The 26,854-nt window shown below is 40.2% G+C and overlaps 1 protein-coding gene across 1 annotated transcript; it reads left to right on the forward strand.

Annotated features, from left to right (window-relative positions):
- Positions 1 to 1,232: 1,232 nt before the first annotated feature.
- Positions 1,233 to 26,673, forward strand: nol10 (nucleolar protein 10). Its single transcript, XM_083682772.1, has 21 exons — positions 1,233 to 1,340; positions 2,949 to 2,994; positions 3,095 to 3,193; positions 3,519 to 3,596; positions 4,075 to 4,112; positions 5,099 to 5,235; positions 5,500 to 5,565; positions 5,844 to 5,904; positions 6,267 to 6,352; positions 7,212 to 7,290; positions 8,609 to 8,758; positions 9,039 to 9,105; positions 9,242 to 9,294; positions 10,520 to 10,646; positions 15,922 to 16,001; positions 16,135 to 16,233; positions 17,024 to 17,116; positions 17,634 to 17,792; positions 18,390 to 18,703; positions 19,840 to 19,942; positions 25,119 to 26,673. Exons 1-21 carry the CDS (start codon positions 1,275 to 1,277, stop codon positions 25,272 to 25,274), a joined length of 2,157 nt encoding a protein of 718 aa, XP_083538898.1. The 5' UTR covers positions 1,233 to 1,274; the 3' UTR covers positions 25,275 to 26,673.
- The last annotated feature ends 181 nt before the right edge of the window (positions 26,674 to 26,854 follow it).

The following is a 26,854-nucleotide window of genomic DNA, read 5'->3' on the forward strand; positions in this document are numbered from 1 at the left end:
CTAATGTTCTATTTCTCGCAACCCACACAGGTGTATTGGGGACTGCATTTCCCTCTACGTCTACGCCGAAGTGCAAAGGTAATGTTACATCACTAAGTGGTAGGCCTATCACTATTTACATATGGTCACATTGCTTATTCAAAGACTACTCTCAAGTTTCTCATCCATGCACCATTTGAGTAAGTGAGTGGAAACCAGCCATGTATCAGAGCGCTCTTGAGCTGGAGTGGTACTGTCATTGATTTTGCCATGCAGGGCCACCAACAAAAAGTAAACTATGTTACAAGCAAGTGCATTTTAACATGTGTAAGGGCAATTCCACAGAATGACTCTGGGACTTGATTTTTCACTTTCAAACATATGCCAAACAAAAGTTTAACAAACTATACTGTATACAGTGCCCTCCATAAGTATTGGAAAGATACACCATAAGTATTGTAAATACATGCTTTTTGACACCACTGGGACAATTTTGATGAGACTTTGGTGAATGATGGGTCTTGCCATTCAGATGTGGCATTCAAGAAATTACACTGATTGGCCCAATTTTGCCATAGAGATTGTTTAAAAGTTTCATAATAGGGTGCAAAGTGGAGCGCTATGAGTGTAGCCTCATGTAGTAGGCATATATACCGATTTGGGAATAATATTTTGTGAAATCAAAGCTGTAAGAAGCAAGACTGATAAACTGATCAAATAAGCACTACAAATTCCAGTGATCTTTCAGTCTGGCTAGAAATGCAGCTGTAGGAGTGTAGCCCAATGCAGTAGGCCGATAGCCTAACCAATTTGGCAATAATTTGGGGGACAACATGTTTACTGTACACTTGTTTCAATTATACTTAATTGTTGAATATTATACATGCCTCATTAGCACAACTGTACCTTACAACTGTACCTTACCATAACGCAAAATCGAAGGTTTTATTATAACACAAGAACGTTACAAACAATTTTGTATAGCCACAAAATATATTTAAAACTACCAAGTGAAGGTCATTGACGGTCAGAGCACACTGTCTATATTCGAGAGGGTAATTACATTTCCCCAGCCCCATCCCTCAACTGTATACCAAAACAACAATGGTTGTTGTATGGCTACCAAGGAACCATTTGTTGTGGTGTGACATCTATGTTTCCTCACGGACCGAAATCGAAATACTGTTACTTCCTGTTTTTACTCCGTGGTGTAGCAACGTGGAGTTGCACATGAGTTTTCCATAAGTGTTACACATCAGTGTTATGTATGGGCAGTGTCTTTAACACTCTCAAAAATGCAGATATCCAGTATCAATGATGTGAAGATTTATAATTTAAGTCACGGAAAGTCTCTTCCAGAGGTAAGGTTTTGTTAGCAAATGCTATCCCTGATATGGCTTGTGTTGGAGGCTATCACAGGGAATGACGATACCTGATATAAGACAATGAGAAGGTCTTAGATAGATAGATAGATAGATAGATAGATAGATAGATAGATAGATAGATAGATAGATAGATAGATAGATAGATAGATAGATAGGATAGGATGAGTCTGGGATACCTCAGTGGAGTGGGTAGAGATTTTATATGTTTAGTGGTTGAGAGTGACTTCAGTGAGGTGCAACTGGTAGCCAAGAGAGTCCATTGCTGTGTAATCATTTTAAAAATGTGTTCTGCAGGTATACTACTGTTTATATTCAAGATTGTTATTGCTGGGAAGTTGAAAGAAAGTGAGTCTTATTTTAGTAGCAGATAAAGCTAAAGATGCTTTGATTGGTGGGATAGATAGATGGATGGATGGTTGGTTGGATGGATGAATTGAGAGATGATAGATAGTTAGATAGACCTATAGATAGATGAGAGAAGGTTAGATAAAAGGTTAGATAGATGTGAGAAGGATAGATAGTGGATGGATGGATAGAGAGGATGGATAGATGAGAGAGGGTAAGTATAGATAGATAAACTTTTGGCGGTTAATCAGTATGGGTTAGAAGGTTAGTTAGATACAATGTTGTAAGGTTGGGTAGTTCAGTGGAGTGGATATAGAGTTGATTGGTTAACCGAATGAGAGTTTTTGGAGTTACAAAAAGCTTAATAGTTTAATAGGTGTCAAAAAGCTTTTATCAAGGTTGATGAAGATGTTATTGGTAGTTGAAAGAAAGTGAGAGGTTGGTTGATTGGATGAATAGATAGAGAGGATGGATAGATGAGAGAGGGGAGGTATAGAAAGATAATAGAGGTTAATCAGTATAGGTTATGCTGAGTGAAGCAGTAGTACCTGGTGAAAGGAAGAAAAGTCCTTCAAAGTTGCCTTTGGCCTCTTGGTAGCTTCTCTGATCAATGTCCTCCTGGCTCGGTCATCCAGTTTGGACGGACGGCCTGATCTAGGCAAGGTGTTGGTGGTGCCATACGCCTTCCACTTCTTAATGAATTGTCCAGAATTTAAAAAAAATTTATTTTCACTTTGATGATGAGGGTTATAATGTGTACATACAGCTCAAAAAAGTTAGATTTGATTTATTTTAATTTCCAGGGTGTAATGTGACAAAAGGTAAAGATTTCACAGGGTATGATGACTTTCTGTAGGCACTGTATGTAGACACTGGTATGGTGCTGGAGATGATGATAGTTTCAATCGTGAAGCTTCTTGCATGGCTGTAATGTAACACACAAATAGCACCTTCAAACAAACAACACACAACAAACAAACAAAAAGCTGCCCACTCTCCTCCTAATGACTAAGCATAACCATAGGGGCAAAAATAGAGGATGCATTTATCAGGTATGGAAATACTATTGCTCCAAAAATAATACAAAGCACTATCCCTTAGTTAACAAACTACTGACTTCACTGATGAAGAGAACATCCCAAAAAGTTATGTGTAATGTACGTATGCAATGTAAACTGCTCTGTTGTGACAATTACTTTCTCTGTCTCAGCTAACCCACCTGTGTTGTTTGTCTTCCAGTGGCTCTCTGATCGGAAGAAAAGGGCATTGCAAAAGAAAGATGTTGGTAAGTTCTGCAACAAGAAGTGTCAATGTTATCAATATTGGCCTTAGTGCTGGCCATACAGCTATTTCCCTTTGCTCACCACCCGACTTGATTTTCTCAGACATTCAACGCAGGATCGAGCTCATTCAGGACTTTGAGATGCCCACAGTGTGTACCTCCATCAAAGTGTCAAGAGATGGGCAGTTCATCTTAGCAGCAGGTGAGGATTAATATTTAGGTGTATTGTGTTGTTGGGTAGTAGTGTCTATAACATACCTGTGGGTTGGTTTTCATTGTATTGATAAAACAAAGTTATTCTTTGGGCCCCATTTAGCTAGAGCAAAACAGTCCCATGAAGGGAGAAAAGCTGCCCATATTAGCCATACTATTTGTAATAGAATGATGTCAAAGGAAATACAGCTTTTGAAGTCAGTTATGTGATCGTCTCTTCCTCTAATCCTAATAGTTTGTTTACATTTTAAATAACCATGAATTGTAAGTGGTCACTAGTTTGGATTTGTCACTTTGTTTAAACATTACTTTAGGCACATACAAACCCAGGATCCGCTGCTATGATACCTACCAGTTGTCTTTGAAGTTTGAGCGGTGTCTGGATTCTGATGGTGAGTGACAGACCAACCATCCCTGTTTTTTAGCCTCCTCTGTGACTATGGCATTGACCTTTTCCTTATTGTATCTTCTTTGTTAATTTGTCATCGTTTTATTTTCTTTGTTACTTTCTGTCATTGTATGTATAGTGTTTGAAATGTTATCTCTACCATAAGGCCTACTGGTGTAGCGTGGGGGTGTTGCATATTAGGCTATTGTTTTGCTCTGGTTACCCTGCCTCGATCTTCTATGTTCATCCTAGAATACTTAAAAATACAGTCAGTGATATGTTGTTCCCCATACTGAGAAGATTTCGGGGCGCACCCCCCAAGTCTGCAGGGGGCATAGTCCCAATAATCAATACAACCAATAACATGACTATGGCAAGTGGAAGCATAATAATAATCTGTTACTCACACATGGATAACCGTAGCATAATGGGCCACTGATTCCAGTTTTCAATCTTTAAGGGTTGTTTTCTTTCCTTCACAGTTGTGGCCTTTGACGTTCTGTCCGATGACTACTCTAAGGTAAGACATATGAGGCCTACCTGCCCTAGCAGGCCCCTTAGGGGTGGTCACACTGAAAGCTGAACCTCACCTCACGGATTACATTACCATATTATTGTCAGGAAGCAATATAGAGAAGCATTTTGCTGTAGACTATATTTTTGGTGAAGGAACTTTGAAGGTAGTCAACTCTCTTTGAGAAATCATTGTAATCTTAATGAGCCTCAAAGCGTAATGTTTTTTCTTTGGTCAATTCCATTGAGAACAATGGTCAAATTCAATACATAGCTCTGTGGATTTAATGTAATTGCATTATTGTCTCTTGCCTGAATACATGCCCAAATTAAGATATTGATGATTCATTCTGGGGATTGCTTGTCAATTATAGAGGACAAATTGTCCTTGTCTGGTTATCTGAAGCCGCTTTAAGGCGATGATTGACCAAAATAAAAATGTTTCATGATTTTCCAATGGCAATACTGTTCAACCCAGATAGTTTTCACAAGCATATCTAGCAGATGTAACGATCATGTACGGTCCACAGTTCCCCATCAGCGTCATTCAAAGTCTTAAACTATTGGGTTGACAAAGTGAGGAAGGCTTGACCTACACGTCGGTGGTTCTATGGCATTATGTCCTTATATAACCAACATTTTCCCAAAACAGAGGCACAAAGTGATTGTCGAAGGAAAATAATGCTATCTTGTGGAGTGAAATGGTTGCCATTGAAGATGGCTTGACCAATCTCCAAAGTGTTGAACTGTATTTGTTTCGTGTTAGTGTCATCACTATTGGATATAATTGGAGATGCTAAGCTCACCAGAAGCTGCTGGAAATCACTTAACAAGCTAGATGTGCTCATGAAAATGTTTGCATTGATTGACTGCATCAGCAATCAGATGAAATATAGATTTTAGAAGATTATCCATTTAAAGCAGCAATGCCTGATTGCGTTTTGGCTAACCCATAAATAGGATAGTGCCTTTAAGTTGTGTTTGTGTGTTTAGCTGGTGTTTCTGCACTGCGATCGGTATGTGGAGTTCCACTCCCAGCATGGACACTACTATAAGACCCGTATCCCCAAGTTTGGAAGAGATTTCTCCTATCACTATCCCTCCTGCGACCTTTTCTTTGTGGGGGCAAGGTAGGTGTTAAAAACCAAATGGCTGTGAAGGGCTTTCACTTTGTGTTGGTTGCGTTTCATACAAGACTTGACCTGGTTGTGTATTCACCCTGATTGCAATTTTGCATTTTTCAATGTCCAGTTGGGGTCCACTTGTGTTTTTTTAAAGTGTTTGTCCTGATGTTCTTAGACTTTTTGACTTTAAGATGATAAATGTACAATAAAGACTCTTGCATTTGGGATGCGTTTCATAGCAAGACTTAAACTGTGTTTTTCCTCACTCAGCTCTGAGGTATACAGACTAAATCTGGAGCAAGGCAGGTTCCTCAACTCCTTTCAGACGGATGCAGTGTAAGTATCACCACACCACTATGATTATTGGTAGTAAGCACAACATTTTCAAATATAGTTGGAAGCGGATGGGGTCCACTTCAATTATACTGGAAAATGTGGAAGTGCAAGTTGCTAAATAACCAGGATGATGACTTAGTGTGTATTGTATCGACTAGATTGAAGGTTTGTGATCAATCACAGAAATTAGATTTTAGAGTGAACTATCCCTTTTACTGACTTGACTGGCATAGTGCATTATGGTGTGTGACAATTTGCTCTTGTCCCTTGTCTTGCAGATCACACAACGTGTGTGACATCAACCGTGTACATCAACTGTTCGCCACAGGAACAGCAGAGGTGGGTGGGGTACTTTAAAGACTGTATACCACCAGGTTCAGTCTAAATTGTGACTGAAATGTTCACATATGGTGAACCCAAAATGCAGAGCATATGGCCACAAATTCAGATTGTCATTATTTGACGACTTATTTAAATTCACTCTACTTCTCTGTAAGTCCGCTGTCGTTAATTCTCCTCATTTACTGTGTGTGATTGCATGTATGAAACTGTCCTTGGGACTGTTACTGTGTGTGTGAGTAGGGGTGTGATATCTGTTATCCTGCTAGACACTGTGTGTGTGTGTGTGTGTGTGTGTGTGTGTGTGTGTGTGTGTGTGTGTGTGTGACACTATGTTCTCTGTGTTATTGGTGGGGTGTCAGGGGAAGGTAGAATGCTGGGACCCTCGTGTTCGTAATCGGGTGGGAATGCTGGACTGTGCCCTGAGCAGTGTTGCAGAGGGAACGGAGTAAGTTCAACACACACAGGCAAACCCCCCCACACACACACATACACTCACACACTTACAGCCTGCTTGGCATACATTATACTTACTCAAGGAATTATGTGTAATTTGAATAATACATTGGCCTTGAGGTTGGTGGGATGGGCCAGGAGCGAAATGTGAGCTGTCAATTGGAGGATAGCAGGCATCACTATCCTGGGTGCCAACCATATCTGATGTGCCCTTGAGCAAGGCACTTAAAGGGATGTTTCACCATTTTTAAATTTGCGTATGTTTTTTTAGATACTACATAAAAAACATCCTTCTAGAAATTCCACAACTCCTACGGTGTACCGATTTGATGCCTCCAGATGTTACACATAGAACGTGATGTCTTCTGTAGTGTTTCCTGCAATTCTGAACGTTATTGAAACTGGACTGACTGGAAAAACCTAACTTGGATCCTTGGGACGCCTGAGACTACATTTTCACGTTACTCAGTTAAAGTCGTAGAACTCTCCAATGAGAGTCAATGTTGACATGAAAGCCACAACTTCTGGGTGATTTTCAAACGAAGAAAATTCCAATTTAAACATTACTTTGTAAGAGTCATCCGTGTATATATATATGTACATGCCTCAGAAGACAGTTGCTACACTTAGTAGCATTGGAATTTCTAGAAGGAAATGTCTATGTAGATATTGAAAAACAAATGTAAGTGGATAAATAGTGAACCTGCTCTCAGGTCCCAGCCTGTTGTCTGTGTATGAATGTGATTGGTACATAGTTATGTCGCTAATGTTGACACAAACCTCCTGGCCTTATAGTACAGTGCTGTGTCGGGCACTGGACATTTTCCTGACCTAACTGTGTTTGGCTTTAGAGTGGAGGGTTTGCCCTCGGTCACCGCACTCAAGTTTAATGGCTCCCTCACCATGGCTGTGGGCACCAGCACTGGACAGGTATACTAAACGGGGTGGCATCAGCCACGGGGCAGTGTGGGAACCTGTGATTTGATTCCATTCAGTTTCAACTCTATTACCATACAGGAATTTAATTTGGCACAGGGTTCCAACTGCAAACCAATTGAATTTTTTTTTTAGAATTTTAGTTCAAAAAGTGTCTTTATTGGAGGTGTGTCGATCTCGTACTCATATCCGTTTATTAGGACTTGATTCTCGTAATCGGATGATACTCGTGATCGGACAACCGGGAGTGAGATTTAGATGCTCAAAATTATGGTAACTGTTGAATAAAAATATATATTATATTTGCTGACACAAAATCAAAGATCGATAGTTTTTATTTCTTATACAATATTCCCACAGTTTATGGAGGGTATGTGCTTTCGCCTGTTGCATGTCGCCCACTCACCTTTTTAACGTGGGGGAATTGGGAAGAGGAGGGCACATCGTACAGTACACTGCTCTGATCCAATCATGGCAGCAGCCACATTGCTCACATCTGTCATTCGTTTACAGACAGCTAAACTGGCCAAAGAGTAATTATTCTCAGAGTACTGATAATAACCAAAAATTATTTGATGAAGATTGTATCTGTAAAATGCCCAAAACACACCCCTATTATTTATGTGTTGCTCCTCAACAATACTATAACAATACTAATGAATTACATGACATTATGTGACACAAAAGGATACAAAATGCATAGTACATGACATTAAAGTGTCATAAAATGTTATATCAGCAGAAAGAAGAAAAAACATAGAAACAACATGGACCACACGGTTTTGGCAATTATAATAATTAAACTTTTATTCCAGGGTGACACAACCCATACTTCATAACATGGAGTATGGAGAATGTAATGGAGTCTCTTACTGCTAGTTGGCTGCCTCATGCTTTTGTGGGGAACTTGATTACACAGAAAAGCGTTACCAAGGGTTTGAGTAAATACATGGCTTAAAGGGATGGTTCAGCCTATTTTCAAGTTTAGGTGAAATATCATCTTACCGTGAGTTGTCATACGCCAGTAGTGAAAGCTTCTCCGGTTCTCTGTTCTCCATTTTGCTACTGCAGCACAGGCAAACAGTTCGCAAGGCCCTCTCCAATGGACAGGATTCCAACGATACTTAGTTTAGCATGGTTGAAATGACATGCCAAAATCTCCTCAGAAAAACGTAAAATGTGATAATAGGCTGAACCATCCCTTTAAGTTGGCATGATTAAGATGATGAAAGTAGTGTTGTTAATAGAGGTAAAAGAGTACCTGGATCTGCCAAATGTATCTATACTTACTGGATTCATCTTTATCCGGTAGGTCCTGCTTTATGACTTGCGCTCCAGTAGTCCCCTGCTGGTAAAAGACCATTACTACGGCTTGCCCATCAAGTCTCTCAACTTTCAGGACCACCTAGACTTGGTTCTGTCTGCAGACTCAAAGATTATCAAGATCTGGAACAAAGACACGGTAAGAGCAGTAGTACTGCCCTCAATGATAATTCAGGTCATGTAGTTACTAGTGAGTATCAACCTTTGACTTGTTGAGTGAAATACCAAATGTCAAGATGCATTATATGCAGTATTTTAGCAAAAAATTTGATTGATTATGAATACAACTCAGAAATACCTGATGTAGCTTAGTACTTCTTCCTTGATGTATCATTGTCCAAAAACATTTGTCAGATAAAGGAGTCCACTGCCTATCACAGTTCCATAAAAGAAAGTGTGTTTTATTTCCATCATCCCAGGGTAAAGTGTTCTCCTCAATCGAGCCCCAGACCAACATCAACGATGTGTGCATCTACCCTGGATCTGGTGAGCATGAGTTTGTTCAAACAACTATTAGCCAACTTGTTTGTTCTGAACTTATGTTTATTGCTTTGAAAGCTATGAATTTAGCGCTTCTTGCTCATTGACGTCTTATTTCTCCTCACTCATCTCAAATTCACAGGTATGCTCTTCACTGCCAATGAAGACCCCAAGATGAACACATTCTACATCCCAGTGAGTTTAACACATGTTCACTGCTAGCTCGGTAGTGTGTCAGTGTATACTGTCTTGGGTTGAGTCATTCCGGAATGTTAATTGAAACCAAACATACAGAGGCGTAAAGAGTAAGCATGATCTGCCTGAGAGTTTGAGGGTTTGCTTTTTTAAAGTAGAAAAGAGGGGGGGGGGGGTTCAGTGGGATAATAATGCATTTATTTTGTATAGCACTTTGATGGATCGTTTAAAGGGGGAGAGTGTGCTGTATAAATTGTCATGCCTCTGTTTGTTAATCGGAAACTATCAAGAAAAAGAATACCCTCTCTAACTCTATCCCATCAACCATACAGTATATCACTATAAACGTTCAACTCCTGGCTGGGTCGGGAACGTCTCACTCCAGTCACGCTGGAGTTTAGGTTTTAGTCTGTGAATAGAGACGTGACAAAAGTGAGATTTGTTGACACAGGTCTGTTTGCTACAGTTGTCATGGAGAACAACTACCAGCCAGCTAAATCTTGATTTTCGTTAAAACATGGAACAAATACAATTTATGTAATGTAATCTTGTTTTGTGCACACATTAATCATCATAATGCCTTTTTGGGAGGAGTGCACCGACATACAAAAAAATGCACCCATGGTGTTGGACACGCTCTGCTGTCCCGTTCTCTTGCTTGATCGTGACTGTGTGAGCAAGTCCTCTCTCCCTCCTCCTCTTCTAACTGTACCTCAACTGCTCTGCTTTGGTTGTTAATCTGAAACCATCAAGCAAGCGATTGCGAAAGGCTACGTTTTTTACACACATCACAACATGTCCAATACAATGTATGCACAAATTGGAAAAAATATTTGTCAGCAGTATTTGAAAACATGTGAATAAGACCAACCTTTTTAGTCTACCGAGGCTATGACATACTGTACAAAACGCAGCATGTTTGAAACAACTCAAGCACAGCACTTTTGCAATGTAAACATATCCATCATGCTCAACAATGCCTCCTGGTGGTTGATTTGCCGAGATGAATGACCTGAAATAAAATTCTCACGGGTGCCATCGCGGAACTCCCAGTGGGGACTTTCTAAACTTCTGCCTACTGTACTTACTGTATTTATCTCTCAAGTACTTAATGACAGGCACCCAAATATATAATTTGTTATACATTTGTAGAAGAACAATCCTCTTCATGTAAAAAATAACAAAATCTATCTTCCCTAACCCTCCTCATCTGTGGTGTTTGTAGGCACTGGGACCGGCTCCTCGCTGGTGCTCCTTCCTAGACAACCTGACGGAAGAGCTAGAGGAGAGCCCAGAGAGCACAGTCTACGATGACTACAAGTTTGTCACCCGCAAGGATCTGGAGAATCTTGGTGAGAGCAGCATGGGAATCCGGCCCTTTCTCAATAGTTTTCTCTTGATTCCTTGCATCCTCTCCGCCGTCTTTCACTTGCTTCCTACTGTAAATGTCAGAGGGAAATGAAGAGAGGATTCGAGGAGAGTGAACTAGGAAATGAGGGCAAAGGCTGCTACTTGGTCTACGCACGTACCTTAATGAGTGTTTTGTGGGGTGGGGCTATACTTAGCAATAGTCTGCGTTCTTGTGTTTGTAGTCTCACGTTCTGATGTCCTCTCAGTTTTATGCCAGTTTTTTTCAGTATATGAATGGCACTGCTGCCATAGTGTATTGGCAATACTGTCTGTATACCTATGAAGGCAGTTTCTTTACATATTTGCTGTGCAAACATTACATTTCCAGCTGGTGGACAAGCAGTCGTAAAACCCTAGCTAAATCAATCACATTTCTGTCAAATTTGGCGACATGTAAAAATGGTAGGCTATCTAACTTTTTCTCAAGCGACCTGACCAGTCCGTTTATACCCCATAGTGGCCGCGAACCACAGTTCTATATCCACTATAATGGTCGCAGCCAGCAATAATCGCTTTCACTTATAAAGCGTACAATACTTGGAAGGTAAAATCACTTCCACCAAAAAATGACTCTCTCCAGTTACATTTTAGGGGAAAAACATAGGTTTTCATAGGAAATGAAATGAAATGTTTTTCATGAAATTGTAAAATCTTTTCTAGACATCTCAAGGAGTTAAAAACAAGTAACAGAGTAACAGATGAGCAATAATAATCAGCCTTGCAATTTACCATCTGGCAAATCTATTAGTATCAGTTATGACTATACTGCCAGGTTTTAGTTTTCTTTAAGCAGTAATGAGTTGTATTGCTCCCCCAATGGCCATACAATCTGATAGTATGGTTAGGATTTACCAATAGCAACATGCCATTTTTCTTGTTGGATTTATGTGTCGCATTGGCCAATGCCACTACATCAATAGAGTATGTGGGAAATATATTCTGACTGCCCTGTTAGTTGATTATTACATCAGATAATAGTGGTTTATTTAATAAATCACAAAATACCCATAGTTTTCAATGAGTCCAATCAGCTACAGGGCATCTTGTGATGCTGTTACTCCACTGCAGCTGGGAGCTGTTGATGTGTGTAGACTGAAATATGAACCACTAGTGTAATCTATCATTTCCATTACCTACTAATTCGTCCCACTTAGCGCAATTGTATGTGTCACATTGTGTTCATGCTATTAGATTATACAATAGGGTTAGGGTTCTTATGAAAAGCTGATCTTTCACCAGAATTCAAACATGATCAATGGGCCTATTAGAAACATTAGGAGAGCTATACCGCATTAAAAGGGTTAATCTGGATATGGATACTGTAGGGCTGCGCGATATATCATATAACTATTGCGATTGGAACATGTGCAATATTATTATTATAGAGAGTAATTACATTGAAAAATGTTTTGGATATAAATGTGTGCGTATCGCCAAATACGAAAGAACTATATTTGATTAAGCTGTGGTTTTACATTATGAGTAGACAAGAGTGTTATTGCCAATTCACTATACGGCAGCAGTGCCATTGATATAAAATAGGGGAAGGGGAAGTTAAAAGCTAAAAAGCTCTTGTCACTCTAGGTAAGCTGCTCTCGCTAGGCTTGGGCAGGTATCAGAATTTTCAAACAGATATACCTTCCCACCAAAATACATTCTACACCAGTAATACCTCCCAAAGAAATTGCAATACGATACTGTGATCGTACCGACTCTTGCCTTTAGGTGGAGCCCATCGCGCATTAAATCCATTGCGCCAGTCTACTCCTAGATGAACACACTAGATGAAATCCCCCCCGAAAAACTTGTCTCTGCTTAAGTCAAGCTCACTATGCACAATTCATTCGAATTTGAGTCGTCCTTATCCTAACTCTGACTATACAACCGCTTATCTCAGTATATGGGAGGTACCGGCAAAGTATGCAAATTGTTTGTGTGGTTTGAGAGGCCAACAAAAATGTCTTGTGGGATCATTCAATGTGGTAATTGTTTCTACAGTGCCCTGCATAAGTAATGGGACAGTGAAGCATTTTTTCTCCTTTTGGCTCTATACTCCAAAAGTTAAGATTTGAAATCAAACAATTACTGCAAGGTTAAAGTAGAGATTCTCAGCTTTTATTTGAAGGTATTTTTGTACATCTTGGTTTCACTATTCTGAAAAAAATAACACTTTTTATACATAGTCCCCCTTTTTCAGGGCACCAAAAGTAATGGGACAGATTCATATAATGTCCAAATTAAGCACTTGTGTAGTATTTGGTCGACAATCCTTTCCATGCAATAACTGCTTGAAGTCTGTCACCCATTGACCCCACCAGACACTCGGTGTCTTCTCTGGTGATGCTCTGCCAGGCCTGTACTGTAGCTATCTTCAGTCGTTGTTTGTTTATTTTTGCCTAAAATCTTATCAGAAAATTAAATGCATGTTCAATTGGATATAAATCTGAAGATTGTCTTGGACAGTTAAGAACTTTCCGCTTTTTGGCCCTGAAAAACTTAGTGGTGTGTGATGAAACACGATCCAATGAATTTGGAAGCATTTGCTTGTACTCAAACAGACAAGATGTTTCTGTACATACTAACCCTGCTGTAAGCAGATACATAATCAGTTAAGACAAGTTAGTCAGTTCTAGTGGTAGTTATACATGCCTTGAGACACCAGAGGCCAGAGCAGGCTTAACACTTAACGCTTAACGCATTTCAAGCCCTTTTTGGTCTAAAGCACTTGAGTTCAGTTTGGCAGGGTAGCCTGTAGTAAACGTAGTAACCAATTGGGAATACGGAAAACGGAGGGGGATGAGCATTGGAAGGGTTGAAAGAACAGATGAATGCAGGGTCGGCAGTAAAGAGATCAAATGACAAGGAGGAGAAGGCAGTTGGTCGGGTAGGGATAAGAGGAAGGGGTGGGGTAGATGCAGGATAGGAGAGGAAAGGGGGGGAAGGGGATTTCACCACAGCTGTGAAATGTGGCCCTCTTATGTAACAGGAATGCACCCAGGCGGATAGGTTTTTTTTCTGCCTTAGGGGGATTTCAATCTGGTTACGGCTCGCTCGTGCACACACACTCACACTCACACTCTCTCACACACACACACACACACACACACACAGCCCCTTGCATGCCATAACCCCCACACATTCCTGAACCAAACTGACCTCAGGAAACTACGCAGAGACTAAAACACCTCATGGCATGCTCTTTTACAGTAGTAGTTTTCAGTAGTTTAGGGGTTTAGTAAAAGCTGGTGTGAAACAAACTTCAAAAAGCAATGCTTAATTTGTCAACTTTCTCTCAAGTATGTTATCTAGAGTAAGTTACCAAGATACCAGTGTACAGTTTAATCACAGAATGGAATTTTAAACATTTTAAATTGTATTATAGCTGTGAAATGTTCAAAACCAAACTGACAAGATTATTATATTTTAACAAACCAGAAAATCTGAAGATCTCATTTTCTCCAAGTTAGCTGACTAATTTAGTGATCCTGCTTTCTACAGGCGCCCTGTCCTGAAAATGTGTTCTGTTCAATAGTAGGAACTGTCCCTTTTGTGTCACAAATATTATCCTCCCCCTCCGAATTTTAACATGGTACTTGAGGTTTAACACTTGTTGCATTTTACCAAGACATAATCAAAACCTTCACTCACTTTTTCATTGCTGATACCAATTCCAAGGGCTGAACTTTTTATTTAAATTTTTTTTTATAAAAAAAATAAAAACGGCTGTATATACAAGCTCTGTGCGGATGTGCTATGATTGGCATCATTCTTGTCTATCTAAAAACAATAAACACCATGCTCAAGCTGGGAAATGTTAATTTGATTAAAGACCCCATTTCATAACTTTGCATAATAAGAAATACAACATTACTTTGATGCTGTCCTGGGGTAGTTTCTCACATTTTTGGGGAAGAAGTGCCAAAGTGCTTAATTAAGTTGGTAGTGTTGAAAATTGCTACTGCTACCCCTCAACACTTGCCTTGCAAATTTTGCAAACAAGCAGTTTTGCCGGTGTCTGTCTCAAGTAAATTCAGACTGTATACATGGTTGTTATTGTTGTCACCACACTTGTGTGTCAGCTGTGCAACAGTCAGTCGATGACGCACATGTGTGGCAAGTGTTTACTACAGTTTGAGTCATGGCATCGGATCAGTAAATAGCATTCCCCATCTCCGATTCCTGATCTAGCATTTTAGGCCAATTATCAGCCCGATACTGATGCTCAGTATCAGATTGGTGCATCTTTTATGAATTATCATCACAATCGTCACAGACCGTTGTAGCTTCTCACTTAAAGGTCAAATCTGGGATCCCTGAAACTCGAAAGGCTACCCACCTGCTTGAGTTGTGGAAGGTAAACAAAAACGCGAGGGCTGGCCTTGTCTTGGGGTGTCTTTGTAAAAATTCCGACCACACAGGCCTTCATTTCAAACCAAAACAAGAAAAAAAATTCTATGGCACTGTTTGTACAGCAATTGTCAGTATCACATGTGCATCACTCTCCCCTCTCCTCCAAGACATTCCCATTCTGTTCTCCAGGCAGCAGAAATAAATATGCTCTCCTCTTGGTTGCATTAGCCAACAGAGCTACTACAAATGTAAGCTAAATTACGGTGACTGTTGGCACATCAATTTGGCATCAATCAAAGCCATGTCACACAAATATGCTTCATTCGGAGTTGAAAGTCAAACCCAACATCATTGGAACAAACCCAACGTTAGTTAGCTAGACAAATAATATAGCCATTCTATCCTGCTGCTTGCACACACACTTCCACAAACAACTAGCCAACGTTAGCAGTGTAGCCAGAGCAACTGCATACTACCTATTAGCTTAAGGGAGGTCTGTCAAATTCTACAACACAGTTACCGGATGACAGGGAAAGAGTATTCCGAATCACCAACGTTTGTTTCAATCTTGTAACAGCTGCTATTTTTTGACATTTTGAGAGAAATGACAGTATTGAAATTGGTGGGTACAGTGGTATTTTCATAAAGACTACAGTGCCCTAATGCCCTTCTGTACATGAATAACAGAATATCGCTATCGGCCCAGAATTCTCACTAGCGTAAAGTGCAGTAAAGCAAATGAACCAACGGTGCGGTTTCCATAGAAGCCCAGTTTGCTTTACTACCTCACCTGTATTCTCTCTTTAGCTTTCTTTTTCATCTTCTACTTTGTTTTAATTGACATTGGTAACCTGTGTTTCCCCATAGGTCTGTCTCACCTGGTGGGATCCGCTCTCCTGCGGGCCTACATGCACGGCTTCTTCATGGACATCAGGCTTTACCACAAGGTAGGGGCCAGTGTGTGTGTGTGTGTGCCTGTGTGTGTGTGTGCACGCGTGTGCCCACTCTCTGTTTTTAGGTGTGTGTGTGTTACTACTGAGCTAGCTGTGTTTAAAAGTGTTGTGCGTCTGATGTGTACAGGTGAAGCTGATGGCAAATCCGTTTGCGTATGAGGAGTACCGCAAAGACAAAATTCGCCAGAAGATTGAGGAGTCCAGGGCCCAGAGAGTACAAATTAAGGTGAGAAAGCAGTGCTGTGTCTTTCAGTTGCACCTGGTCTCCCCACTAATTTTTGCTCTGTTCCGCAGCCTTCTGTATTATTCCACAGGTGTTCTTAGCAAATCAATCTGATTCATGCAAAATCTGTTTTAAGTGCAGTACAGTTGCAAAGCTGCACTTGTCCAATCATGAAAATGCTGGAGCCCTCTTGTAATTATTGGCATTGGTTATTATTATTCTCCTTCTGCCGCTGAATTTTACCATGGCCATAACTTTTACATGGAAAGGCTTGGGAGGTTGTGACTACGCAGGAAGGTAAAGGGTCACAGGCCATACCGTCATGCCCATTTTGCCACATGGTTGTGCTATATCATGCAATTTTAAATTGCAAACTTTGAAAGGCCATGACCCTAACACTGTATCTCACCCTTATGAAATGTGGTACATAGTTCACCTCACAATGGAAAAATTGAACCATAACTGAGAGGAAAAGGCCATAACAAGCACATGTTCTTGTGACAAGGATGAAATTGGGTCTCTTCAGACCTAATAACCCTAACCCATTTTCCTAACAACATTTTCAACCCTAACCCATTTTCAAACAGGCCTTGGCAACCCCAGAAAACGGCTACCCCGGAAAATTATAATAGATCTCTATTAAAACAATACCAAGTATTCCATTGATGCTCTGTGAAATAAGTGGTGGGATATGATGCCATGGCTTGGACCACGGGCATGGCTGCCTGTAGCTGTAATGAGTCAAATATAACTGTATATCCATATTTTATTCCCCTCTCTATCACTGAGACAGAAGCTGCCTAAGGTGAACAAGGACCTGGCGCTCAAGCTAATGGATGAAGGAGATGACGAGGCGGAATTGGCAGCAAGGAAGAAGAAGGGCAAGGTAGGATGGCTAACACATGCACAGAGCCCCCACATGCTCACAGCTGTTTTCAAACCCAACTGGCAATCGAGCACTGTTTGAAATGTAGCAGTTTGCCTAGATGGTCATAATTAGGGCAATTTGTGTCATGCATGTCGCCTATAACTTCTGGGTGCACAAACCTTCACAGTGGGAAATATTTTACCCTGATTTGTTCGTTATCTAAAAGGCTGTACTTGATCTAAAAACACATTGCAGAGAGGATGAGGTACCAACGGCTAGTAATAATCAAATGCTATAGGCTACCAGTTTTTATTAATTGACTCAAATACATAATGTGTAAATTTAATGTAATTTTTTAACAAAACTGAAAATATTATCTTATATCGTGATATTTTTGTGAATAAGAAAATGTTGATATCGCACAACCCTATTTCCAATTGATATCCTGGAATGGAAAAAAAATATTGAGCCCAACCTGATACAGTTGTACATATCTTGATGTACCTACCTCTGTTCTCTTGTCTTTTCCCTCCAGGCCCTTCCAAGCATCCTGAGTGACGACCGTTTCCAGGTGATGTTTGAGAACCCTGACTATCAGGTGGACGAGCAGAGCGAAGAGTTTCGCCTGCTTAACCCCATCGTCTCCAAGGTGGGCCAGAAGAGGAGGAAGAAACTGCGTCTGCTAGCCCAGCAGGTAAGGCTTAGCAAAAGTGCTGCCACGAAACAATCAAAGGGGAACAGCTAGACTGCTCATTGGCGAACACAGTGTTCAAAATGGGCAAGAGAATAAGTTGGACAATTCACTTTGAAGTGTGTAGTGAATATAGTTTGATGTGTCCTGTTGTGTTTATTCAGTCGGTTAAAAACGTGAATCCAGCATTTTGGTTTAAATTTTAGTGTCACCAGATCTAATTCGCATCACCCAAGTGTGAAAAAGGTGGTTACTATTACAAAATGCAGCTCTGTCTACTCTCACTCAACCCTCTGTTTTCGATGGGTGTAATTTTTAGAGATCAGTGTGTTACACAGATTTGCACAACAAATTGGTAAATGCTTACAGCCAGCTGAATAGCTAATATTATGCTGAACCAAAAAGGAACGACAGAAACGGTCAATCAAGGATGCAAGTAACACGACAAGACAGTCCTGACAGTCTGCTGACTTGGGAAATTTAAGTTGGCTAGGGCCCTATCATTTCCACGATGCGGAAAACGCATTTCAGACATAAAAACAGAATTAGAATTAGCAGTTATGCCTGTGCTCACCACACCTTGTCTCCGCCCCTTTCCAGGTGGGAGCGGAGCAGGAAGAGGAGGAGCCAGAGGGCCGCGCCAGCTCGGAGGAAGAGGAGAGCTCAGATGATGACAAAAGCTGGGTGGAAGAGGTGAGGGAACAGCGGCACCTCATACGGGTGGAGAAACGTGATCGCAGGCAACAGGAGAGGAAGCAGCAGGATCGCAGCACCACCTTGCTGGACCAGGACCAAGACCAGAACTCAAAACATGCCCAGGGCAGGAAGGCAAGCCAGCCCCGTTTCTTCCAGATCAAGGCTGGTGAGGAGTTCCGCAGCTTTGGGGATGTGGCACGCAAGCAGAAGCTGCAGAAGTGAGTAGACCTTTTGGTTAGGCTCTCTATTTATAGATTAGTTTGATTTGATTATAGTTTTGCGTAGTAGTGCAGTTTTGATGGTAAAGATGATTTACAGTTGGATAAAGTAGTCTTTGAGGGAGACTGACCCAGTCAGACTGATGCAGTAGTTCGGAGTGTGCAATAACATAGTAGTTGTGACTGTAATGTTGTATACCGTCAACCGTTGGTGTCATAAATGTTTACATTTATAAGTGAATGGGCAACAATATTTTCAATATGTAAGTAAGTATTTCAGAGGATAACCATATCTCTAAATTGTGTTATGTGATAAAAGCGGAATGTGTCCTGTGTTGTTGCTAGGCTATATTATGAAGCAGAACAGACCTGGAATAGTTTTTTTAGGGCAAGGCCACAATTTGTTAGGGCACTAAAGCCAAATGCCAGGGCACTAAGGCCATCGTCTAAATTGAGGTTTATTCGGAGGCCAGAGGAACCGGTTTGTGTGATCAATTGTTATTACTAGGTCTGTAGGGTGTTTACATTGTAAATATAGGCTACCAAATGCAATGTTACTGAGAAATGTTGCATTGGGCCTTTAATAGCAGGAGATACTGTGTGGCACGGAAAGAAAATCCATTGCAAATTCCTCCTGATACCTACACTTATTGAACAGAAGCTTAATTTCAGTTGCAAAACCCACGACTGACCTTAATTTGCCTGAATTATTTCAAGGAGTAACCATTGTCAGTGCAACAGTGCAACATAATGGTGCTCAGAAAGAGCTTTCAAAACTAGATGAAGCCGCTAATATCTCTGAAATTATGCTATAGTCGAGCCCTTCTTCTACCCGCTAGCACAGCCAGGAGACCAACAGGTAACCTATTCAGTTTTGATTTGTATTTATAGGTTTATAGTAAATATACTAGCCAGTAAGCAAGCAAGATACTGTAAATCTGTGAGATAAAACTTCTCCCCGTGCTACATGGCAATTGCCTCTGGGCACTTTTTTTTTTCTTTCTCCGAAGGCACTGCAGACATCAGTGCTGCCGGTAAATTCCTGCCCTACTGCACTACCCTAGTGTATCTGTGTCTGTGTGTGTGCGTGTGTGCATGCTAGCCATGTCTTCTCACATTGAGGTATTTTGTGTCAGGGCCTCTTTGGAGGATCGTCTGAAATTGGAAGAACGCTCAGGACCTATCAATGTGGCTGACACTGCAGTCGGAAGCAAACAGCTCACATTCACCCTCAAGAAGGTAAGTGACACCTGACACCAGTAAATGCCTTCATTTTAAACTCAATGCTTATGAGTAAAAAAGGGTCCCTAAAATTTGACCTTATTAAAGAGAAATGTTAGTCATTTGTTACATTTACTTTAGGTTTACATGTATTTAAGTTTGGTACATTGCATATATAAGTTTGGTATATTAAAGCATGTTTCTTTTGCAGTTTAATGCTGTCAGGATATTGTTTCATATGATTCTATGTAATGGATGAGCCACATGGATTAGCCACAGCCAAAGTACATTTTGCAGGAATTGGGAACATTTTAAATTTGAACATCAACTATTCTTGGGATTTCTTAAAGGTCCAGACTATGTAGTATTGAGTTTTAAAATAGTGCCATGATAAATCGGTAGCAATCAAGGAATGAGATTGCATGATATACAATGTTCAGTGCAGGTGCTTTCAAAAAAGTTGAGGTTGAGCACTGGCCTTTAAGTAGAATTTGTACGTTTGGTTTGTGTACATGGTTATGCACATATTTGCCGCGATTAGAAAACGTAGCATATTGGCGTTTTCAAATTTTTAGTATGGCCACACGGGGCAGCAAACCTCATGCATCATCTTTTAAATCATAGGGTTAGTGTTATGAATTACTGGTCTTGGTCTTGGTCTTGGTCTTAGAGTCATGGAATCGTCACAGGACATGGATGGGGATGAGTACTTTACATTTATGTTAAAAACTATGATATGCTCAGTCCTGTCTTTTCAAATGGATGGAGCCACCTGTGCATTCACAGTCGTATTCAGTTAACGGGAGACTGGGTAGTGATCTCACGTCACCACAGGAAGTTGGATGACTTTAGAGATGTTTCAGATTCACCCAGTACTCACTCATTAGTAATTCCATCAGTGCATGGCAGTGCAATGTGGTAGCCGTATGACAAAAAGCTGAGTGAATTATCTTGCTTTATGCTAACTATCTCTTCCAGTAGTTGCCCGTTATTTCGTGGCTACGTCATCTCTGGGTCTACCTTTTAAAGGTCGACTGAAGTTGATTTACAATCGTAGTAAAGCCTGAACACTTTTTTTGTTATAATTCTTGTCTGTCAGTTTCATTTTAAGGTGACTATGAAATATAGGTTTTGATGCAGTTTAGCGTTTTTTTTTTTTACTGCAATATGTTTGGAAGGTTCTACGTTTCAGCCTTTTTATTGTAGTTCTGCTCTTGCTAATCACTGATCTGAATAGAACATTGCAACCGGTAATGGATTAGCTTTTTCAGTGTATTTCTGACATCACAAATTACAGTTGAACACATCCCCCAGTCAGATAAGGCACTGATGAAGTGAGTGCCTGCATTGTTATCAAGACTGCCTCCTTCTCTTTCAGTGGCAGGGCAAGATACAAACATGCTCGTTACAAACAACCAAGACCGTAGTTAACCAGCTTGCTAAACTACATTCCCTGCTGCTAGACGTGTGGCAGATTTGCACTCAGGAGAAACTTGCTGAATATGAACACAGTCAGTTGTAGAAGTCAATATCCATTGTCTTATGACAGATAACGCGACTCCACAAACACTAATCTGTCCGATAGCTCACAGATAATTAGGAAGGATAAAAAGTAGCCCGGCTGAAATATATGCTGTCATAATGTTACCATGGTTACAATGGGACTGACGCCTCAAATAGTCACAACTATTCAACAACAACAAAAAGAAACAATGAATCAGTTTCAAGTTTTCTTCCCAGCGAATTCCTTAGTTGCATGATTTTATGACTAGCAAATTAGTTTTGAATTTGAGGATACAGTATTTATTAACTTTGGTAATGAGGACCAAAACTAGCTAGCCAGTTGGTTTAGCCAGTCACATTTTATACAAAACGAAACAGATGCTCATCCTACTTCTTTGTATACAAAACAGTGCATATTTACACTAAAAAGTAGCCAGATTGGAATTGCTTTTTTCATAGTTTGTGAAGTAGGTTGTAATGCCATTAAAAGCAATGGGCGAGGGAATGGTTTGTATTTCCGCGGATGCAGAGAAATCTTTAAAAATCAACATTGGTTCCACGATTTATAAGACAACGACATGAAATCCTAAGGATCAGGACGTCCTTACTCGCACAATGTGAGGGGGTTAACAATTCCAGATTTTACATTTTACTGCTCCAACATTCTCAAGACGCCTCTGCGACGTCTGACGTAGTAGACTAGATTTGTAGACTATAAGATTACTATTAGACTATGCACAATTCTCTCCAGTGAACAGGCTGCAATGGCATTTCGTAAATTAAGCTACACAATTCAGTATTTTCTCTCCCTCATATAGCCCTCTGAACCCTGTCAAAAAAATAAATAAATCTGTCTCTAATCCAGTCCGGCCCACAATGCTTAGTGGTAGCCTTGCTTGTTCTACTTTGGTTTAATCTTTGCCCATTGTCTATCAACAGTAGAAGATTAATGGTAGCCATTTTTTATCCACTTGTGGAGCTTAACTGATGTAGCCTTCCATGACGAGATAGGCGGGCTGTACCCCAGGAACAGTGAGCATTTGCCAGCATCCAAGTATGCGCCAGTTCAAGGGATCAAGGCAGTTCAAGGCAATATAGATCACCCGGGTTGGCCTAATTTAGATTAGAATACAGACTGAATAGATACAGCAATTTGAACTGCAAAACGTCTTAGCTATACTAACATTTGTGTGGTAGTTTTATTGTTTTACTTGAGAGTAGCCATGATGTTTTAGGGCTGAAACTGCCTTAGTCCAATAAAATATCTATATTGGGTAACTCAGGAAGGAATTTTTCAAACTATTTGAAGCCTCCAGTAATTTCAATGGCGCCACTCTTCTATTACACCACTCTGGCTACAGTAGTTAATTCACTGTGCAACTGAAACTGTCATTCATTCACCGTCACAGGGTTTGATCCCAAACAAGCCTCAAAGCCTATATCAATCACAATATGTTGTCCAATATTAGCCAAAGTAAACTGATGGTTTTTTTCGATTGTCTGTCTAAATTGCAAACTTCCCCAATGAGTTTCTTAAGTCTCAGTATTATGCTCAATTACACATCGGCAAGTATAGCATAGCGCACTGAAATGTGCCCAAAGTGTAAGCTGCCATGGGTGGCTATGCAGAGCGTATATATCAAAACCATTGTTGTATAAAGTTCTGGAACCAGTAGTGTAATAGACCACAATCACTGTCTAATTAATACTTTTTTTTGTCTTGCCCAAATTGCACATGGGCTCATCAAGCTGCTATAGGTACTGTATGTTGTTTGCCTATCTTGTTGAAATCGCATTACATCTATGAGAATTTAAATATTGCAATGTGTCAGCTTCTATCGCACAGTGTGTACACTTCAACAACCATGAAACATCAAGATTATAGCTCTGTTAAATCGCATAGTGTGACATTCAGTTGTAATTCTCATTATGATTCAAGATTCTTTATTTGTCACGTGCATACAAGTATACAGTGAAATGCTATTTATAAGTCATATTTATCAAAATCCAGGGGTAGGCCTATAGAGTATACATTATTTAAAATTACTGGGAAAATGACAGACTGTGGTTGTAATGAAAATGCTACTATTTAAACATTGGCTATGTTTGACCTGAAACCTATAAAGCATATTCAATTGTAGCCTCATGTTGAAATAACTTAGTAACTCTGTAGTTTTTCCTTTGTTAATCGGGTCTAGCCTTTTATACAAATCTAAACCAACTCTGAGATTCCTAACGTTCCAGACTTTCATGTTTCAGCTGCTAGTCGTGCAAACGGCTCGTGCTAAAGCAATAAGCCCCAAATATGTGGTGAAAATAGAAAGTCTAAAATAATTTTTAAATACATTTTAATTTGCCCATGCTTTGGGCCAGCCCGATCAGAAAATGATGCATTTTCTTTAATGAAGTGGGGCATTCGTTACAACAATGAATCAAGCTTGTATGGCCTTCATACTTCCTCATACTTACCTTCCTAATACATGCTCCTATCACTTTAGCATGTGCAAGCATACTATACAATTGAAAATCAATTGAAAAATAATAGGAATGCAGAAATTCTATCCCTAAAGTAAAGTTTGAATTGGGATTCAAACAACAACAAAGCGGTCACCCCACCACTTTTTTTGATAAACAGATGAAAGATGGGGCTAGGGAAATCCACACTGAAATTCATAGAACAAACTGATAGTTTTAACCATGTTTTGAAGCTACAGTATGCAGTGTTTGTTTACAATTACATTGTTTACAAACAATGGCGTAGAACATGCTTATATTTTGGCTTTTTAAAAAAAAAATATAATAATCATCAATTTCATAATATTTACTATATGAGGCAATGCAAATCATTGAATGTAATGTAAGAAATCCAGCCGACCTCTTTATGCTTGCGTCATCCTATCCTCCCATTACAGTACAACTTTAACTCTGTCAGCGTGGTCTATTCAGCTCAAAGAATTAATGAAGTATGTGGTAAAGTGTGTGGGTGACAGGGTTACATACTACGACCAAGTAGGCTGGAGAGGTCAACTCCCTATGACTTGGTCTGGATTTGTGCTGATCTTGGCCTTGGTATCGAACAAAGACAGCTTGTTAATAGCTTTGACATTCCTCCTCCCTCTGTTTTCCCAGGTGTATTTACGGTCTCGGACTGCATGATAAGGCTCACAGTGTGATCCAGCAGCCATTGTTTGTTGGACAACCATTTACATAATACATTTTGGGAATTTAGCTGACACTTTTATCCAAAGCAATTTACAATAAGTGCATCCATTGATGGGTAAGACAACCACATTAACATCAGAGAGAGAGAGCAATAGAGAGAGAGAGAAGTCTCTGTTTTTGAGTATACTGCATGAGCTAGGGGGGCAGTTTGCTATATCTTGTCACGGTCAGTCGCTGCTCGGATTTCGAGGCTTTGACAATAGGCCACAGTGGACCCACAATATACTGGAGTTGTTTGGAGTTTCTTCCCGGTTGAGAGATGTTCCAAGGATCTTACCAAAAGGATTGACTTGGAGATGTGCTATTATTGTGCATTCATTCATATATCTCTGATATACTTAGCTAGGTGTTTGGCATATTGGCGTCACTTACCATGGCTTTTTCACCACTGTTGAGCCTCTCTCTTCCTATAAACCGATTTGATGAGATTGCTTAATCAAAGTCTTCTCTCTCTCTGTCTCTCTCTCAGTCGGAGCAGCAGGAGCAGCAGCAGCAGGCAGAGCGCGATCACCACGAAGAGAGAAGGAAGCTGAGACGGGCCGCTGGACACCTGCAGAGCGGCAGAGGACGCGGCCAGGGCAGGGGTAGAGGCAGGGGCAGAGGCAGAGGCAGGGGGCACTACTGAGCAGTGTAGTCCAAAGTCCACTGGTTCAATCCTCATTCCTTTCCACCTGTGGAGATCTGAGAGGATTGGAGAGCTATATATATATATCGTGGACATCGGAGTGGCTGTGAACTCGGCGTTCCTATGTCCTAGATGTGTACAACCATTCCGATATCCTAGATATAGCACACCCTTGAGTGTGTTATTGCTTTTATAAAACAGGTTCACACTGACAGCAACAATTCTGACATCAAGCAATAGAGCTACTGTTTTTTTCTTCATGATATATTGTATTGGTTTATGCCCTCCGCCTATAAAAGTAGTTCATAAAACTATTACCGTTGTTAGACTCAGATTGGTTGTTAATTCTGGAGCGCAGTGTAGCAACAAAGTTGACAAAAACAACCATGTTTTTATTGTCAGAATCCAATAACCATCCATTATTTCCAGAATCCTTCCATTGGGATAGCAACATTTTCATAATTGATTTTTATGGCATTTGGTTTATGGCATTTGTACACATTTTGCAAGTAATGCAGTAGCTGACATTTTTTGAAAATCGGAACGGCTGGAATGCTTCTTACAATTTACATTTATGGCATTTAGCAGACGCCTTTATCCAAAGCGACTTACAACAAATAAATTGGTTTAAGTAAGTGAATCATCTATCCATCTGTCATCATAAGAAAAAGTAATCAATGCTCGGACCAGGGGCCATTGGCAGTCACAATGTTTTTTGGCCTATCAAATTGCTTGATTAGATCATCAACCCGTAGTACAAAATATGATAGCAGCTCCACCTTGCCTTCTGACAGGCTAGGTGGATTGTTAGCCTTATCGCCTACACTTATCCAATCCTTTCAGAGAAGGTGCTAGGTGGTCAATTATGGATTTCTAAAATGGTGGCGTGTGGGGAATCCACTAATGGGTTGCAGCCAATTCAGTTTGGGTTGTAGCTAAACACTGGGCTCAGGCTCAATAAAACAATAATTTTGTTTACATGGTGGACATTTCCAAAAGCTTTAGGAAAGTCACAGTGTAAAAAAAATAATAGTTTGTGAGTGATCTACTCAGATTAAAGCCTGGCTCTCTGGTGTAGTCATTCATTTATCTGTTAAAATGATATGCTATACCATGTGTTCAATTTAGTTGCTCATTGCCATTTCCAAAGCTAATTTGTAATAATAGAATGATACTTTGTCAACCTCTGAATCACAATTGCAAAAGTGAGCTGACTCAGTGTGACCTGTCCTATGATGTGTGAGTGTCTTGTGTGCTGGTTTTGCTAAAGCATGTGCACTGTATGTGTGTGACCTTCATTATGTTATTTTTCTCTTTGCAATCCTCATTGTCATACAATGAAGACCAAACATATTTGTACTGTAAACTGAATGAAACCATAAACTCAACTTCAGCAGTCTCTCCCTGGTCTGTGTGTTATGTTCAAGTATGTAATGTGCTGGTATGTACTGTAAACTAAATGCCCCCACTGTTGCATATTTTAATGATAATTGCAAGCTAGATTAGCAGACTGGATCCGAAAATATGGGGTGAGACAGGGGGGATGAGAGCTACTTTCACACTCAGTCCTTGCTGAGCTT

Source organism: Argentina silus (genome assembly GCF_951799395.1).
Source record: "Argentina silus genome assembly, chromosome: 13".
NCBI classification, from domain to species: Eukaryota; Metazoa; Chordata; class Actinopteri; order Argentiniformes; family Argentinidae; genus Argentina; species Argentina silus.